The sequence below is a fragment of the Lactuca sativa genome, chromosome 8, assembly GCF_002870075.4.
Source record: "Lactuca sativa cultivar Salinas chromosome 8, Lsat_Salinas_v11, whole genome shotgun sequence".
Taxonomy (NCBI): domain Eukaryota; kingdom Viridiplantae; phylum Streptophyta; class Magnoliopsida; order Asterales; family Asteraceae; genus Lactuca; species Lactuca sativa.
In genome coordinates, this window is record NC_056630.2 from 185748733 (window position 1) to 185767257 (window position 18525).

Below are 18525 nucleotides of genomic sequence, written 5' to 3' on the forward strand. Positions count from 1 at the left end.
CAAAGAAATTAAGCATAACCAATGGAAAATTATAATAGGTAAACCACAACAACAAAAAATTTGAAATCGAGGCACAAAGTGATTGAAGTTTTTTTTGTTGAATCCACCTACTACACAAAAAAAATTGTAAACTGATAAGCACTTAAAACATGCATGCAAAACTGAATAACATACGTATTTTTTAATGATCAATTTACATAACATATATATATATATATATATATATATATATATATATATATATATATATATATATATATATATATATATATATATATATATATATATATATCCTCCCTAATAAATAAAGAACTTTTTGTCACATGTCACACTCTGATTTGGCCACATGTCACTTTGTGGTTATTGTCTATTAATTTTTTTCCACGTGACATTTTGTATTTTTTTCATTTTATTAATTTCCAAAAAATATTTAAATGTAATAATTACAATAAATGTAATAATAAATGCATTTATCAATTTCATTAACTGATTTTCTTCTAATTTCAAATTTTCTAAATTACAGTTTCATTAGTTTCCTTTGTTTATTTATCTAAATTATTTGTTTAATTTAAAAAAAACAAACAAACAATTTAATTTTAATAATTCAATATATATATATATATATATATATATATATATATATATATATATATATATTTTTATAAATTCAAACTTATCAAATGTTTAGAATTTTATTTTATTTTCTTTAAAATGATCACATATAATACATGGGTTTTACACACACACACACACACACACACACATATATATATATATATATATATATATATATATATATATATATATATATATATATATATATATATATATATATATATATATATATATATCTTCTATTCATTAATTGCTATGCAACTTGATATATCTCGCTTCTACATTATATATATATATATATATATATATATATATATATATATATATATGCTTAGGTTATTCTATTTAAACTAATTATTGTGTTATTGTATGTATAAATGTGGGCCAATCGTTTTACTTAATTTAAGAAAGTGATTAATATATATTATTAAACTAAAGATAATTGAAAAATACCATCTAATTTCATTCTAAGGGTATTTTAGACAATTAAGATAAATTTAAAAAAGGAAAATTCCATATTTTTTAGGATAATTAACTCTCTTGATTTTAAAATTCTAATTTTTTAATTACTTTAATTTTAATTATAACATAATTTTGATAATGAAACCAGATTTTATTCTGTTAGAATCATATTTTTTACGAATTTCAGGATACATATTTCTATTAGAATGATATTCTATGAGAATGCCAACACCAACTAATAACACATTTTTGGATACAACTTCAAATTTTTCATTGCATTCTTAAAAAAGTAAAAACTTTATATAATAGTCTATGAGAATGAAATACTTACTAATAACAAATAAAAATATATATATATTATTCGACCTGAATATTCTAGCAGAATATATTATTACATATACTCCTATCATTCTATTGTAGATTATTCTATCAGAAGAATAACTCTTTCCTTGATCATCCATGAAATTAGACATTTAATGAAAATAACTACCATAAATCAAATCATGTAAGAATAATATTCTCTGAGAATGCTTAGAATCACTTTTAAATTTGCGGTCCATTCTTCAAGTATCAACTTCTGTCAAAACAAAATCAAATTGTAGTTTAGATTCCAACATAATTGGAATTCATGATTCTATTCCAAAAGAATTGGAATTCATGATTCCATTCCAACAGAATCGGAATTATATGCATCAACAGAATATGGCAATTTGCGAATAGGTTAACCATCCCCAATATCCACATCAAACACTGATTTACAAGTTTTTGTGGTATCAATACAAAAGAATACAAAAAAAGTCAAAAGTCAAAAGGCTGACCATAATTATATTGTACTCCATTAAGAACAGAGCATCTTGAAGAATGAATGTCCACACATTGTCACATAATCTGTACCTGTGCAAATGTCCCTGTGTCATTATATAAAAAAAACATCAGCATCCATACACCAAGGGTATAATCGTCATTTATCAGGTTCTTTCTTTTCGAATGGGTTTTGCTTAAGCCAAAACCCGAGTCTCAAAATATCAAGAAATCAACTCATGATCATCGATTATGTCCAACAATAATAGATGACCATTATAAAGCAACAATTCATCGACTAAAAAAAATAGTTCAAAATTTCAACAACAGATATACACATGTCGATGATCAGAAATCGACACAATCTACCATACTTCGAATTATCCCGATAAGTAGCAAATTTATGAGCATACAGTCAATTACATAGAATGTTGTTGGGAATAAAAATAAAATGAAAAGTGTCTCGGAACTAAATAACTTTACCCGTTACGTTTGGAGGGATTTTAAGGATCGGTAGATGATGAATTGCTCTCTCAAGACGACCTGAAGGATGGACCCGTCGATGAGTCTCTTGATGATCCCTCTTTCGCTGCCGATTGGGACGCATTCGGTGAATCAGACGCTAGGTCCAATGACGACCTGGATCCTGGATTCTGGCGTCTGATATTCGACCCTAAATAATCCAACTCTAATTCCGCCTAAGTGTTCCCGATCAATCCCCAGGTAGAGGATTATTATTCGAGCCTCAGGAAAATGGTTGCCACCGTGAGCGATGGGGGTAGGGCAATGGAGGATGTTGCTTCGGAGATTGAGTCGGCTGTCGCCACTGGCAATCCTCACGCGTAGTCATTGTTAGGGTTTTTGTATAATACAAGGATGACTAGGGTGCGCAGTGGTGCCAATGCTTTCATGTACCATCACGATTACTATGGTGGATCGATCGTGATAATATGGTGGCGATAGAGGAACCTTAGTACCAAACGTGGGGAAGGAATGAAGACGTATGCCTGGATGGTGACGATGTTGATCTTGTTCCCTTTCAATCGAATCCTACGGGGGGGGGTTCAAAGTGCATTGGTGGTAATTAAAAGGGGATAAATTAAGTTAAAATCAATACCATTATTATAGGAAAGTATTTGGGGAAGTTGTTTATAAAATTACCTAATTACCCTTATTTATTTATTTATTTATATTTTAAATTTTGATTGGCCTACATTTATTCATACAATAACACAATAAGTACTTTAAATACATGAACCTAGCTCTCTCTCTTTCTCTCTCTCTCTCACTCTCTCTCTCTCTCTCTCTCTCTCTATATATATATATATATATATATATATATATATATATATATATATATATATATATATATATATATATATATATATAGTCTAAAATGTTGAATTTTAAGAGGTACAAGCCATAACACAATTTGTACAATGAATTTATGCATTTGGTCAACATACGTATGAGGTTTTGACGAGATCTTATTCCTATCCTATCCAACAACCTCCCACACTTTGTTGCCTTTTCTTCAGCCTTATAATGTTGTACATTTGTTGATCTTCTTAGCCATCCACTCCTCTCAATTCACCGTGTGTGTGTCTTTACCTCCGCCAACTACTCTTTATATAACATCTTCTCTATTGTTATTTTGAATATATTTGATCTTGTAGGTTTTTGGTTTGAATTCGACTCACACCGTCGGCCACCACCATCGCTTCCAGATTTGCTTCTTTCCCATGCTCTGTCATCTTTGTCACATACCACCGCCTTCACCACCATCACACCTGGATAATCATCAACGTGTTTTCAAATCATGAATCTATTTAGGGATATGGATCTGAATTCGTGAAGCAAGACATTGTAAGAAGGTACGAAGGTATCGGTTGTGATTATCACTGTGTATTTCTTGATCTGGATCTATATTGTTTGTTTTTTATTTGTTGGAACAATGGGGATTATGTTTCCAAGTACCGCCACCACCAGCCGCCGTCACCCACCTTTCGCCCTATGGAGTATCATCCAATTAGTTCCCAAAAATTATCATTTTTACTCATTTCTTCTTATTATTTTCCAGTGGTATCATCCACTGTCACACCACTATTTCATCGCCATCACCATGATGCTCCACCATCAACATCCTCCTCCTTCCACCACCACACCTCTTCCTCCCTATATTCCTCTCTCTCTCTTGAACACCATAACCCCATCGTGATTTTGAGTATTTTTTTATGATCTGGTACTCTCATAGGCTCTACCTTCTTCACCAATCACTACCATGACTACATAGCTGGTACCGTCCCTTTTTGTGGACTCTATCTCTGTGTAAACTTTCATTGATTTAGCGATTTTGGGTTTTGTTTTCGTTGATTTAGACCGTCTCCAACCCATCTCCATTTTTCCCCATGGAGTAAAAAATGGAGTAAACACTGTTTCATCTCCAACCCTATTCCGTTTTCTATCCCATTTTTTACCCAAAAAGTATATTCTTGGAATATTCTATTTTTATAACTTATATATATTGTGAAATACACCCCTCTACTATTTAAACTCTATATTTATGATTATTAATATAAATTAGTATATAACATTATATTATAAATATTAAATATTGTATTTAAATTATTAGTAGTAGATAAAAGAAACTAGAAATATATAAAATAAAAATGAGAAAGACTAAAATTGACAATCAAACTTCACCTCCATTTTTGGAGATATGAATAGTATTCCACATATATGGGGGAATACTATTCATATCTCCAAAAATAGAGATGAAAATGGGATAGGGTTGGAGAAAAATGGGGAAAAGAAATAGGAGAAGAAATGAAGTTTGGGGGTGGGTTAGAGATGCCCTTAGCTATGTTAACCATTTTATAGGAAAATATGAAGAAGATCCCCTTTTTAAGCCTAAAATGTACCAACTTTCAGAAGCTTAAAAGCTGGTAAAATCTTTTTTTTTTTTTTTCTGTTTCATATTTTCTTAAGTTCTTCGGTTTTGTTTTTTTTTTTTTTTGTTTTGTTTTTTTGCCATATTTTAGAAGCTTTCATTACACATTCAAGTTAAGCAACGATTTCTAGCATTTATTTGGTTACTGTGGCTGTAGAGATAACCAAGGGCCATAATTCAGGGTTAAACTCATACACATTTTACCATTTATGTTAATTTGATCGAGCTTATATTTATATTGTTTTATATTTCTTTGAATTAATGAATGCAGGTTTGCAGGTTGCTCTAAAATTCATAAAACAAGATCATCACATGGGTACTTTTGAGTCTTTTTCCATCTTTTTATTTCCTTTGCACCCTTTTGCCAATTCTATGATGTTGTTGATTCTTGAAAAGAAATGACCATTTTTGATCATCTTGAAGAGCTTCGAGAGAGAATCTTTGTGTCAGTTTTAGCAGTGGGGGCTGCTATTTTAGGATGCTTTGTTTTATGAACAAGAATTATCAATTATTTTCCAGCAAAATGTATACTTTCTTATCTTTGACAAGAGAAAGCAACACTAACATGTAACACTCACTTTTCATTGTTTACTTTTCACTGGTTTTGTCTTGGTATTTTTTGGTCCCAATCCTAATATTGGTTAATGTTCTTCCAGGTCTTAAAGGGGTTGGGATAGAAAGAAGTGAGATATATAGCAAAGGGTAACCTCTCCTTTTATCTTTTTTGCATTTAAATATGTTGTCAAATTAGAATTTTATTAACTTCAGCAGTATTTATTATGATGTTGCTTAGATTAGCATGAAATTTGACATGCTTTTTGATCTTTCTAATTGTTTTCTAATTGATTTCATCAATATCAAATCCTATACATGTGTTTGGGTCCATGTATATTCATTTTATGTTTTTCCACATTATTATACTTTCAGTTAGTTTTTTCTTATATAAAATCCTACTTTCATTTTCTATTTTGTTGAATATGGCATCCTACTTGATTTTCTTTTATTCTTCTATTATTTTGGTTTTAGTTACAATTTAATCATTCTATTTCAGAATGCAATCTTGGAGTTGGTGAGGGTGGTAAAGGTGCAAGAGCCCAGAAAGTAAATTATAATCATAAAATGGGGAGTTTGGACTTTCGGTTTAATATATATATTTCAATGGCATCCTACTTTTCCCTTTAACGAAAAGTAATAGCATCTTACTTTAGTATCTGATTTTAGACTATAGATTGAATGGAATTAAAATCCATTTAATGGTATATTATTTTGGATTAAATGGAATCAAAATAACATCATCCAAATTTTTTGAGAAATAAACTTTTAATGGCTTCCTACTTTTCCATTTTAATAGATTCTTATTGTTCCATTTACAATGCACTTTGGCTTCTTCCTGTTACATCATCATACATCTGAAATGTCCAATGTTGTAACAGAAATTATAAAGAGGTAATTTTTATTTTCCTTATAAAGATAGATGTAATTGAAATTATAAAGAGGTAACTGTTTATTTTCCTTATAAAGATAAATGTAACTGGTTATGTAACCCGAGGCTCAAATGAAAGCCACGAAAGAGAAACCGATTGAATCAGAATGTAAGTGTTGATCGACTGGGAGTTTTCTATAATCAAAGATGCTTAGAGGTCATAGTATAACCATTGAACTTGCGTATATTGTTATTTTTGGTTAAAAGAGCAAGTACATTCCCATTAGAAGTTACACATTATAACTTTTTAATATGACAACATTAATTTTTTTAATCTTTATTGGTGATAAGCATTGGAAGCTACATTCACTAAACAAAAAAAGGATATACAAGAACTGGAAGCGCAACTGCAAGAGGATGAAGAACATTCTCAATTTAATATTAATATTTATATGCATTTTTACATTTTTTTCTATTGTTTTTATATGGCATTACATTTTAAACAAATGTAAAGTTTTGGATATAATTTGAGGAGTTTTCTCTTCAAATTAATATGTACTTATATATTACTCAAAAGTCCTTTGTGATTGTAGGTTTTACATGAAAAAGTTCCTTTCGTATGTGATTTCTTTTTCCATTTGCCATTAATGTTATTACATATCAATATCATTAGTCAAATCTTGTATTGACTTTGACTTTTGTTATTACGATGGTTTTAAGAAAAATATATGTGTTTTGTTAGAAATTTAATATAGTTATTTGTTTTTATTTTGATGGTTTTTTAAACTTAAAAAAGAAACAAACTTTTTTTAAAATGTTTTTTTTGACATATAGACATTATTTATACATTTATTATTCTACTCATAGTACACAAACAAAAAATATAAACGGGTAGGGTCCTTAGTTGCGTTTCACAAGACAATTAGTTAAAATTATGTTTTCTCGTATAAGGATTTCATAATGAAACAAAAATTTTGATCAATAAAATTGGTTTGGTGACTGTATTATATCATTCAAAAATTGTTATCATAGGTTTTTACTTTAAACATGACCACGTAAGAATAAGAAATGAATATTTATTTATTATTAAGTTGAAAACTAAAATGATCGAAACTAGTTTATCGCAAATCAAATAAAAAAATAGTTTTTATACAACAATAAAGTTGGGCCATAAAACTATATAAATTTATAACTAAAAACAAATTGTAAATATATAATAAAACAAGTAATTATATATTTTATATTTTCTATTGGTTATAGCATCTCACAACCACATCATCTCAATTTGTCATAAACTACTTCCAATGTAGGTGGTTCTCAAACCCTATCCACCATACATACAAACAACAAATACATTACAAAATACATTGTTCGAAAAATAAATGAATTGTTTAATTAAAACTAATGCTTGGATTGAAAATAATCATTTTCTTTATTTGGTCATTTCATGAATTTTTTTTATTTTTAATATAACATGTTTCCTAAAACAAACTAATGATTGAATTAAAAATAATTATTTTCAATCGAAAAGAAATTAATTGTCGAAGCAAATTATTTGTCGCCCGCCGCTTTGCGCGGGTATATATATATATATATATATATATATATATATATATATATATATATATATATATATATATATAGAGAGAGAGAGAGAGAGAGAGAGAGAGAGAGAGAGAGAGAGAGAGAGAGAGAGAGAGAGAGAGAGAGAGAGAGAGAGAGAGAGAGATTTTTCTTCTATTCATTTATTGCCATGCAACTTGATATATACAAATATTTATCTTGCCGATAAAAGATGAACAAATCTCTTTTACTGTGATTTGCTATTGAAAAATGAGCCATCGACTAAAGAGGTATTTCATGTTCTCTTCCATTTTGATGCACCGTCCAAGTGGTGTCCAAGCCTACTGTATGCATTGTCCTCCCTATTTTCATGCATTCACACAAAGAGTAAAGGGCTCAAGCTACACACATAGCTCTTCACCTAAGAATGTTTGACTAAAAGTTCACCAAGCTTTGAAATTAATGCCTTCACCAGCTAACAATCAGCTAAACAATAGAACAAAAATTGACTTTGCTGCCAAACGTTGACTCTCATACCAAATAAGAGACATTCATCTCAGAGTTTAGATCTAAGACAACCAAAATCAGAAGCAGCGAAACTAAACCTATATTCCCGGCTGAGATCATATATACTCTTGTAATTCTCAACTTTCATGATCATCCCCACTGAATGACCAGAAGAACAAGAAGCAGCAGGAACATATGATGTTTTCCTGAGTTTCAGAGGGAAAGACACTCATTTAGGTTTTATGGATCACCTCTACCAAGCTTTGGTGAATGAAAACATCTCTACCTTTCTTGATGAGGAAGAGGTTGAAACTGGGGAAGAACTTAAACTAGAACTTGCAAGAGCTATAAAAAGCTCTCGTGCTTCAATAATTGTTTTGTCTAAGAACTACGCATCTTCAACATGGTGTCTGGACGAGCTGATGATGATCCTTGAGCAACGAAGGGTCTCTGACCATATTGTTCTCCCCATTTTTTACAACGTTGAGCCTACACATATCAGAAAGTATTTTTGGAGAAGCGTTATTTGAACACAAACAGAGGATTGAATCCGAAAAGGATGCGAAGAAGAAAACTCAAGGTGCTCATAAGTTGGAGATGTGGACGAAAGGACTTACAGAGATTGCTGATTTGAAAGGAAAAGATACAAGCGGAAGGTAAAACATTCATACTATATTCCCACAAAATTCTTCAGTTTTGTATGGAGAACTACAGCCAACATATATCATATAATATTGGAACCAAGTCCAGTTAAATCTAAAACTATTCTTAATTAAGCATTGTGAATTACAAACCTTTCAAATACACAGAAATTTAAGAATCCAGTATAAACCATCTGGTGGAATAAATAGCCATAAAGCACCTTGTTTGTAGAATTTCTTATGTATATAGTTGATCGATCGAGTCCTTGAATGTTCTCGTGAGAAAGAGATATTAATCACCACAGTTTGTGTGAGGGCTTATATTCACGTGTGTATAGAGAACAGTAAAAGGAGAGAAAATCCGAGAATATATAGACAAAGGATACAATTATTTTGTCCAATTGTTAAATCCAAAAATCCATGGGTCTTAGAGCATACCATTGTGAGATTAATTAGCTTTTTGCCAACAATGTACCAATTGTTAAATCCAATAATCCATGGGTCTTAGAGCATACCATTGTGAGAGATTTAGGTTACGTTTAGTTACGGAAAAACAATTTTCATTTTCCGTTTTTTGTTTTCCCTTTTCCATTTTCGTTTTCCATTTTCATTTTTCATTGAAAAATTTAGAAAACGCGTTTAGTTAAACGTATTCATTTTTCATTTTCAGTTTTAGAAAATTAGAAAACATGTTTAGATGTGTATTTTTCCATCAGTTTTCATTTTTAGAAAATGGTAGCGGTGGTAGGGTGTGGGTGGGGGTGGTGACGGTAGCGGGTCGGTGGCGGTGGTGATGATGACAGGTGATGGTGGTGGCGGTGGCAATTGTGTCAGTGGTGGTGATGGCGGCGGCAACGGTGGTGGTGGTGCTAGTGACGGGTTAGTGGTGGTGGTGGTGGTGATGGTGATGGTAGGTCGGTGATTGTGGTGGTGGTGTTGGGTGGGTGTGGGTGCGAGTGTGTGTTTGTGGGGGTAGGTGTGGGTTTGTGTGTGTGTGGGTGTGTATGTTTGTGAGGGTGGGGGTAGGTGTGGGTTTGTGTGTGTGTGGGTGTGTGTTTGTGGGGGTGTGGGTGGGTATGCGTGTGAGTGTGTTTGTGTGTGTGGGTGCGCTGGTGGGTATGTATGTGTGTGTGTGTTTGTGGGTGGGTGTGTGTGTGGGTGGGTATGTATGTGTGTGTGTTTGTGGGTGGGTATGTATGTGTGTGTGTGTGTTTGTGGGTTAGTGTGTGTGTGTGTGCGGGTGAGTGTGTGTGCGGGTGGGTATGTATGTGTGTGTGTTTGTGGGTGGGTATGCATGTGTGTGTGTTTGTGGGTTGGTGTGTGTGTGTACGGGTGTGTGTGTGTGTGGGTGGGTATGTATGTGTGTGTGTGTTTGTGGGTAGGTGTGTGTGGGGGTGGGTATGTATGTGTGTGTGTGTGTGTTTGTGGGTAGGTGTGTGTGGGGGTGGGTATGTATGTGTATGTGACTTTGTGGGTGGGTATGTATGTGTGTGTGTGTTTGTGGGTTGGTGTGTGTGTGTGTGCGGGTGGGTATGTATGTGTGTGTGTGTTTGTGGGTGGGTATGTATGTGTGTGTGTTTGTGGGTTGGTGTGTGTGTGCAGGTGGGTGTATGTGGGTGGGTGGGTGGGTATGTGTGTGTGTGGGGGGGGGGGGGTGGGTATATATGTGTGTGTGGGTGGGGGGTGTTAAGGTGGGGATAGGTAGAGGTGGATGGGGTGGGAGTGGGAGTAGATGTGTGTTTATATTTTAGAAAAAATTTGGAATTAGAAAAATATGGAAAACAATGATTATCAGTTTTCCAAAAATTTCCATCCTCTTTGTAATTTTAGAAAACGGAAAATTTTCATTTTCCGTGAAAAATTTAGAACAATAGACGAACTAAACGTGTTTTCAAAATTCTCATTTTTCTTGGAAATTTTTTCCGGAAAACGGCCCATTTTTCCGCAACTAAACGCACCCTTAGCTTTTTGCCATTGTTGGGATGAAAAGCTTTCGTGGGAACGAAGCAGTGGAAACATATACAAAGTGACCCCACCATTTATTTAAACTGCGTGCATATTTTATTTTAGTCCCTCTCATATTAATTAATTATTGATCAGTTTTATTTAATTTGATCTATGGGCTGATGTGTCTTGTTGATCGAATTTAATTTGATTCCTTTTTCAGAAAAGAGATGGTGGTCATTGAAGAAGTCGTGAAAGAAAATAGTACTACACTGGAACTACACTTGCAAAGGAGAATGAGAATCCCACACCTAATTGGGATGGACAATTCTATTTATATCATCAGTTCCTGGTTAAAACGAGGATCTTCTGAAGCTGCTGAAATTCTCACAATTTGGGGAATGCCCGGGATCGGAAAAACAACATTGACAGAATATATGTTTACGTTGCACCACCATGAATTTGAAAGAAGTAGCTTTGTTGAAGGAATTGGAACAAGATGTGCACAACAGACATTACTAGATTTGCAAAAACAGCTTCTTGGAGACATTCTCAAGAAAAGAAAGATTGAAGAAAATAATTCAGATCTGTGCACATCTAGGGTTGAAAAAGCATTATCTAGGAAAAAGACATTTTTCGTTCTTGATGATGTTGATAACTTTGAGCAACTGGATGTGTTGATTGGAACAAAAGGTTTTTATCCAGGAAGCAAGATTATAGTAACGACCAAAGATGGGTCCCTAACAGAGAAGTGTTCATTGTTTCGTATGAAATTTCCTCCAAAACATACAAAGCTTGCACTTCATGGCTTAAGTGACACTGCATCTATGAGACTTTTATGTTGGCATGCGTTTGGAAACATTGATCCCCAGAAAGGTTATGAGAAAAAAGCACAATGAGTTGCTAAGTATTGTGGAGGACGCCCATTGGCTCTAAAAGTTTTGGGTAGTTCATTAATTAATGAAGATGTAGCCATATGGAGTGATGTCCTTGAAATGTTGGAGGCAAAAGGATATTTAACTGATGTAGAATAGGAAGTACAAAAGGCTCTGAAAATTAGCTTTGATACTTTATCAGGGAACTACAAAGAACTCTTTAAGCACATTGCTTGCTTTTTTGTTGGAAAAGAAAGAGAAGTTACAAAAACAATATTAAAGGAATGCAGGTTACAAACATCATATGGGATCACCAAGCTCATTGATAGATGTCTTCTCACAATTGGAGATGATAATGAGTTTACAATGCATCAGCTGCTTCAAGACATGGGGAGAGATTTAGTCTGCAAAGAATCACTTGATAAGTGTTATGAATCATACTTGATAGGTCCTTAAGTTAATAGATAATAAGTATTTTGTATTCTAGGAAGTTATCTTGTTTCCGTTTTTAATTTTTGTAACTAGGATGTAACATCCCAAAAATACGAGCCAAAAATTTCGTTTTTAAAACATGTACTTAGCAAAACGTTTAGAAATAAATCACTCAGCAACCATTTCATTTCACAAAAGATGTTGCATGTCAGAAAACATTGTCATAATCATAAAAATGTCAGAGTACAATCTCCCAGGTAGATGTCATAATGTGGAATACAAGCAGGTGTGTGTGTGATGTACCGCTACCGCGCCAGCTCCTTCCCCTTCGACGAAGAGGTACCTGAAACCAAAACAGAAAACTGTAAGCACGAAGCTTAGTGAGTTCCCCCATAATACCTCATACCATACAAGCATACAACATACAGCTAGGAGATACGGGCCTTGCCCACACTCATGAAGATACGGGCCTTGCCCACACTCCGCTAGCCGAGGGATACGGGCCTCACCCACACTACACTATCTGGGAGGTACGGGCCTCACCCACACTCCACTCTCGGAGAGATACGAGCCTTGCCCACACTCAGCCGCTAACCCATAATATACAAGTATCACGCAGACAACAAGTATAGACAACTCTATCATACAGGCATATATCATAATCAACACAACCAAGAGATACGGGCTTGGCCCACACTCTAGTACTAACATCTCGTCTACACGGGTCGGCCTTGGTGCCTTAGACTCGTTCCTACTGAAAGGAAACTCACCTCAAGGTAACTGTCGATCTGCGTGGGAACTGACTGCCTGCTGCTACTGCCGCTCCGGAGATCTTCTGGCTATAATTCCCACAAAACCCTTAGTCAAATACTATTAACCGATTGCAGGGTAAATTGACCATTTACCCTTACAAATCAAGAGTCAAGTCCTAGTCAACTGCCAGTTGACCAGACTCGCCGAGTTGGCTAGCCAACTTGCCGAGTCCCTCTCCCTTAACCTGACCATAAGTCCGTCTCTACTCGTCGAGTTAAGCGCAGACACGACGAGTTTTCCTCCTATACCCAAGGCCAATAGTCCTTCATCCTACTCGCCAAGTTGTATGAACAACTTGCCGAGTTCATCTTCATCCGAAAAACACTCTAAGTTGTGACTCGCCGAGTTGTATGAACAACTCACCGAGTTGTTCTTGAGACAAGACGATTGCCATGAACTCGCCAAGTGACTTCATGACTGAGTCTGGCTTCCGACCCACTGAGTCGTACCCTATGACTCACCACTCCAACTCGCAACACAAAAAGGGGGAACAACCCGAGGACTCGCGACCTGACTCGTCAAGTCAGATGAACGACTCGCCGAGTCTGCCTCATGCAAAAACTATACACGCAATTTTGCTTGAATCCAGTCCATGCCATTCATATATCTGGGTTCCTAGGGCCTGGTTTACACGTAAAGTTTCCAACTTTACGTGTAGATAATCACCAATGAAGGTTTTATGGCTCAAAGTGCACCAAAAGGGGTAGATCTAGGACTTTCATGCAATAAGACTCCATAAAGGCAGTAGATCCAAGCTCCAAGGACTAAATCATGCCTAGATCTAAAGGCTAACAACTTATTACAACCCACCAAGCACATACAAGCTTGAAGAATGGCTCAAAAAGGACTTTCATGAAGCTATTAGGGACTACAGGCTTGAAAACAGAGGGGAAACGAACTATACCTCAAGGAAAACGTTGAGATGTCACAAAAATGCTTGGCCTCCTTCTCCTCTTCTTGATCTACTCTTCTTTCTCCTCAAAAACTTCAAGAACACACAAAAACACTTTAATCCCACAAGGAATGAGGGTAAAACGATGATGGGAGCTCTGAGAGTGAATGGGGGCGAGCTTGGGGTGGAAATGAGGGTTTAAATAGGGTGCAAACCCTTGAAATTTAGGTTTTCAACAGACAGTGGTGACTCGCCGAGTCGCCAACTTAAACGTACCCCTGGACCGCGTCCCTACTCGGCGAGTCAGACCTACAACTCGTCGAGTTCAAGGCTAAAATGACAAATACTTAGATAACTTTTACGTACCAGGAACCAGGTGCTACATAGGATCTTTTATTATTTGAGTCGATTTTAGAAGTCTTTGTTTCCTGATTTGAGTCTTTTGTTTATCCCTATTTAAAGGGTAGTCATTCATGAAATAAGATATGCTGGAATTTGAAAACAATTAATAGAGTAAAATTAGGTTAATAGCTTAGTTTAGTCTCCTGCAAACAGGAGGCTACGTTACAGGGGAGTTCACGGCTTTTTTAGGCACTAGCACTGGTCCTGTCATGAGGTCCAGATCCCGGGTCATAACAAATTTGGTATCAGAGACGCTCGTGATGTCGACACAACAGGAAGAGCTGATGAAGAAATTGGAAGCTGTTGGGTCGTGTTTTGTATAAAGTATTGCGTCTATTGGGCTCGTTAGCTAGTCCATTTTGTATCTCCGGTATGGGCCTGTCCATCCGTGAGTTTAGTAGGGTTTAGTATAAATATAGGTGCTTGCATGCATCTTAAAGGTTAACGATAGAATAGAACGATCAGAGCATTATTCAACAAGTTTATTATTATCGTTCTTGTAACCCTAAAGTCCTCTACAGCGGAAGTTCTTAGTCGAGCTCTACTGAGGATTGTTTGATCTAATCATTCGACATATTTTGATCCACACTTGTCTTATTTATTGTTTTGAGTTCATTGCAATACCTGTTACAAAGATCTAATCGATCTTCAAGTTTGTTTTATAACTTAACAATTGGTATCAGAGCAGGAGGCTGTGTAATTCATACACATCTTTTCTGTTAAAAAGGTTGCGATTAGGGTTATTCCGCATTAACTAATATTTACTGAGCCGTCATCCCATAATTGACGTAACTCAACATTTATTTGTTTTACCCTAATTTAATATATTACAAGTCTGATCTTTCAAACAGGTTATTCGATCAAACATGGACGAGTCACAATCAAATCCCATTAACATCTCAAACAACATTGGATCAACGACGAAGATTCCCATCCTTTACACCCAGGATTATGAAGTCTGGGCACATCACTTTGAAGATTATGTCATTGGATCCGAGGACAATGGATATCTTATTTGGGAAGCAATCGTGTCTGGACCATTCGCTCATTCAGCAACGTCAAGAATCATTAAAACTTAGAAAGAGTATAATGATCTATTGAAAGATGTAAAAAATATTGCCCAAGACGAAAAGGATAAATTTCAGTGCAATATTAAAGCATTGAGACTAATCAGATTCGCTCTTCAATCTGATACTTTCAGGCTAGTGAGTTCGTGCAGCACTGCTAAAGAAATATGGGATAGGCTGCGAGAGCTATATTCCACAGACGAAGATCTCGAGCATTCCATTTAAACCTTACTTTTGTGTGAGTTTGGTGAATTTAAGCAGAATCCTGAAGAAACTGTGACTCAGACGTTCGATCGCTTCAATCATCTTCTTAGTAAGATGATTAAACACGATATTGAAAGGAAGTTGATTGAACAAAAGGTTACGTTTTTAAACGGTCTTAGATCTAAGTGGAGAGCGGTTGTGTCCGCTGTTAAAGTACATAAGCAATTCAAATGTTACTTATTGGCAATGCTGGTAGGGATTTTGAAATCCCAAGAAAAGATTGTCTTGCAGGAGAAAAATGTGGTTTCAAGCTTGGGATCATTGGCCCTTCTGTCCAAAAGCAAAGGTGTGGTGGAAGATGAAGACCTTAACTTGGAAGACTATGACCTTACCTCAGAAGACTATGCAATGATGGTGTCAAACCCGAAGAGGTTCATCAAGAAAAGGTTTCCTACCAATAAGAACCGAAATTGGCAGGGAAGTTATAGTTCTGAAAAGGTCAGGGAATAACCAAAGGCAGAAGAACCAAAGAAAGAACCAAAGGCTGAAGGAGAATCGGGTGTGAACTGCTACTATTGTGGAGGAAAGAACCATTATGCCAAAGACTGTGTCCTGAAGAAAATGGCAGAAAAGGATGAGGAGAAAGATGAAGAAGCGATGTTAATGAAAAAGCTGGAAGAGATCAAGAGAAAGAAAACTGTTACTAACCCTTCAATGAATGCTTTAATTGGGCAGGGTTCGGTAGCGGATGATGAGTTCGGTGGCATAGAGGTCTGGTCAACCGACTCTGAGGATGATGAAGTCAGGAAGCCATCTCATGGAAAGGCTTATGTTGCGAAAGATGAAGGAAGCGGTGGAAAGTGCTTGATGGTGTCGGATGTATCTCATATGAGGGGATACAACACAGACGGTGGGAATGAAGACACGAAGGAGCGAGAGGACTTGTGCTTCACAGCAAAACCTCTTAGTGTGCAGTTTAATGAGCTTGATGAATTAATCAAGAAGGTACAATCTATTTTTGTTTCATTCAAAGTCCCACAAAACTCATATGAAAAAGAATTAAAAAATGTAAATTCAAGAATCTCTCATCTAGACAGCAGTTTAACTCAAACACGGGTCACCAATTCTAACCTAACTGACCAAATAAGCAGGGTGTCTTCAAAGAGTGAGGAACGGAGGATGTGGATCGAGCTGAAGGAGTCGGAGTTAATCAAATCCAAGGACGAAAATATTTATTTACAAAGAGACAATTTGAAACTTTTAAAACAGAGAAATGTCTTTTGTTTAATTGCTAAGCGTCTTTACACTAATATCACTCAACTTCATTTGAACTGTGAAATAGGGCAGAAAATTCATCGTATGATTTTTCCCTTCCTTGAGTTTAAGGAGGATGAAATTGACGCTGAAGCATATAATTGTGAAAGTGTAGTTTCGTCTGAGGATGTAAATCCGACATATATGTATGGTCTAGACAAAATCGAATCTTTCATAAAGTCCAAGGACCATAAGGACATGCTGAAAAATCTTTTGGATGAAAATGATAAACTGAAACTAAGGACCGAAACCATACAAAAGTTTGATTCATTGAATGCCAACATGAGCTCGGAAAATAAAATTGATGTTGAAAATGCTTCTGAGCTTAATGAGGACGATGATATGAGTGAAATCTCTGTAGAGGATGTAGTTGACTGTTCTAAGTTTGTCAAGAGCGAACCCGAAAACCACAAAAATCTTATTTCAGAAAATTCTGTGGAGTTTGCTCGTCTGTCCCAACAAAAGTCCCCGATCCTTGAAGAAAAGGTTGTAGTATACCAAAAGGTAAGGACGACTCCAAATCAGGTGTATAAGGTCACAGGTGTAACCGAACATCAGACAGCCGAACTCACAGCCATTGTAAATGAAGATAATGCTGATGGTTGTGATGAGTTCTTCTGGTCCGCCCCTATCGACAATGCTGACGAAACCGTTGGTCTATCAGAAAGGACGTCCTAGAAAACCAAAGGCAGATATGTGCCAGAGCCTTTGAACAAGCCTGATAACTTCGACGTGCCAAGTACTAGTGGTACAAAAGATGTTCCTGAAGAAAAAGAAGTTTCTGCAAAAGAAGTCACTCCTTCAAGCGAAACATCATCAGTTCAAAGTGAACCAGCTGACAAAAAGCAAAAGCAAAAAGCGAATATCCATCGTCAGCCGAAGCAAGTGAAAAATCAAAAACAGCAAAGGAATCAGAGATACAAGAAGAATCTCTCTGAACGAAAACAGTTTTGGCAATCTCAAAACGCCCATTTCTCTTATCATGACAGAAATTCAAAGTCAGAGAAAAGTACTGTTAGATCGCAAGAAAGTAATAACAACCGAAAGGAGAGGTTCGGTTCTGAGGGTCATAACAACCGAAAGGACAAGTTCGGATCTGAAAAATATGACAACCGAAGGCAAAGGTTCGATTCAGAGAACACAAGCTACCGAAAGCATAAGTTCGGTTCCGAGAGCAAAAGCAACCAAAGTTCTAGGTTCGGTTCCACTAATGATCAAAAACAAAAGGGTCACTTAGAACCTCAAGTCAAGAAAACATCTCAGTCTAAATTCTCTCGTTCTACTTCTTCTAATTCTTCTAACTTCTCTCAACCTCATTCTAAATTCATTTATGTTCTCACTCAAAAACCTAAATCTTCAACAGATCTGAAAGGAAAATCGAAGGTTTCTTCAGTCAAAACAGATCAAAATCATCCCAAAGTCCAAATACCTAAACCAGAGTCCAAACCGACAGTAACAAATCCCAATAAAATTAAGGTTTTCACCATTAAAAAGAAAGATGAAACAACGTTAATAAAAAGCATATCTTGTTGACATCTCTCTTACTATTCTTATTGCTGTGAAAGGCTCACGTGGACCCAAGAAACTTTGGGTTCCTAAATCTGCTTAATTTTTGCAGGT

At 35.5% G+C, this 18525-nt stretch overlaps 1 protein-coding gene and 2 long non-coding RNA genes across 3 annotated transcripts; 2 read left to right on the top strand and 1 right to left on the bottom strand.

The window, feature by feature from the left end:
* Window positions 1-1404: 1404 nt before the first annotated feature.
* Window positions 1405-2952, bottom strand: LOC111911858 (uncharacterized). Its single transcript, XR_002857007.3, has 3 exons — window positions 2362-2952; window positions 1896-1985; window positions 1405-1654 (listed from the first exon to the last, which is right to left on the bottom strand). It is a non-coding gene; the product is annotated as an uncharacterized LOC111911858 (long non-coding RNA).
* Window positions 2953-3453: 501 nt separating this feature from the next.
* Window positions 3454-6628, top strand: LOC122195622 (uncharacterized). The gene is made up of 4 exons (XR_006186049.2): window positions 3454-3752; window positions 5100-5395; window positions 5485-5530; window positions 5880-6628. It is a non-coding gene; the product is annotated as an uncharacterized LOC122195622 (long non-coding RNA).
* Window positions 6629-8410: 1782 nt separating this feature from the next.
* Window positions 8411-12384, top strand: LOC111911859 (disease resistance protein Roq1). The gene is made up of 2 exons (XM_023907598.2): window positions 8411-8977; window positions 11130-12384. The coding sequence occupies exons 1-2, from the start codon at window positions 8919-8921 to the stop codon at window positions 11803-11805; spliced, it is 735 nt and encodes a 244-aa protein (XP_023763366.1). The 5' UTR covers window positions 8411-8918; the 3' UTR covers window positions 11806-12384.
* The last annotated feature ends 6141 nt before the right edge of the window (window positions 12385-18525 follow it).

What these genes read in the sequence shown, in the direction of transcription:
- LOC111911859 (XM_023907598.2), top strand. Translation starts at nt 8,919, where the DNA reads ATGTGGACGAAAGGACTTACAGAGATTGCTGATTTGAAAGGAAAAGAT. An exon ending in GGAAAAGATACAAGCGGAAG is followed by an intron (nt 8,978 to 11,129) that starts GTAAAACATTCA and finishes TTCCTTTTTCAG; the next exon opens with AAAAGAGATGGTGGTCATTG.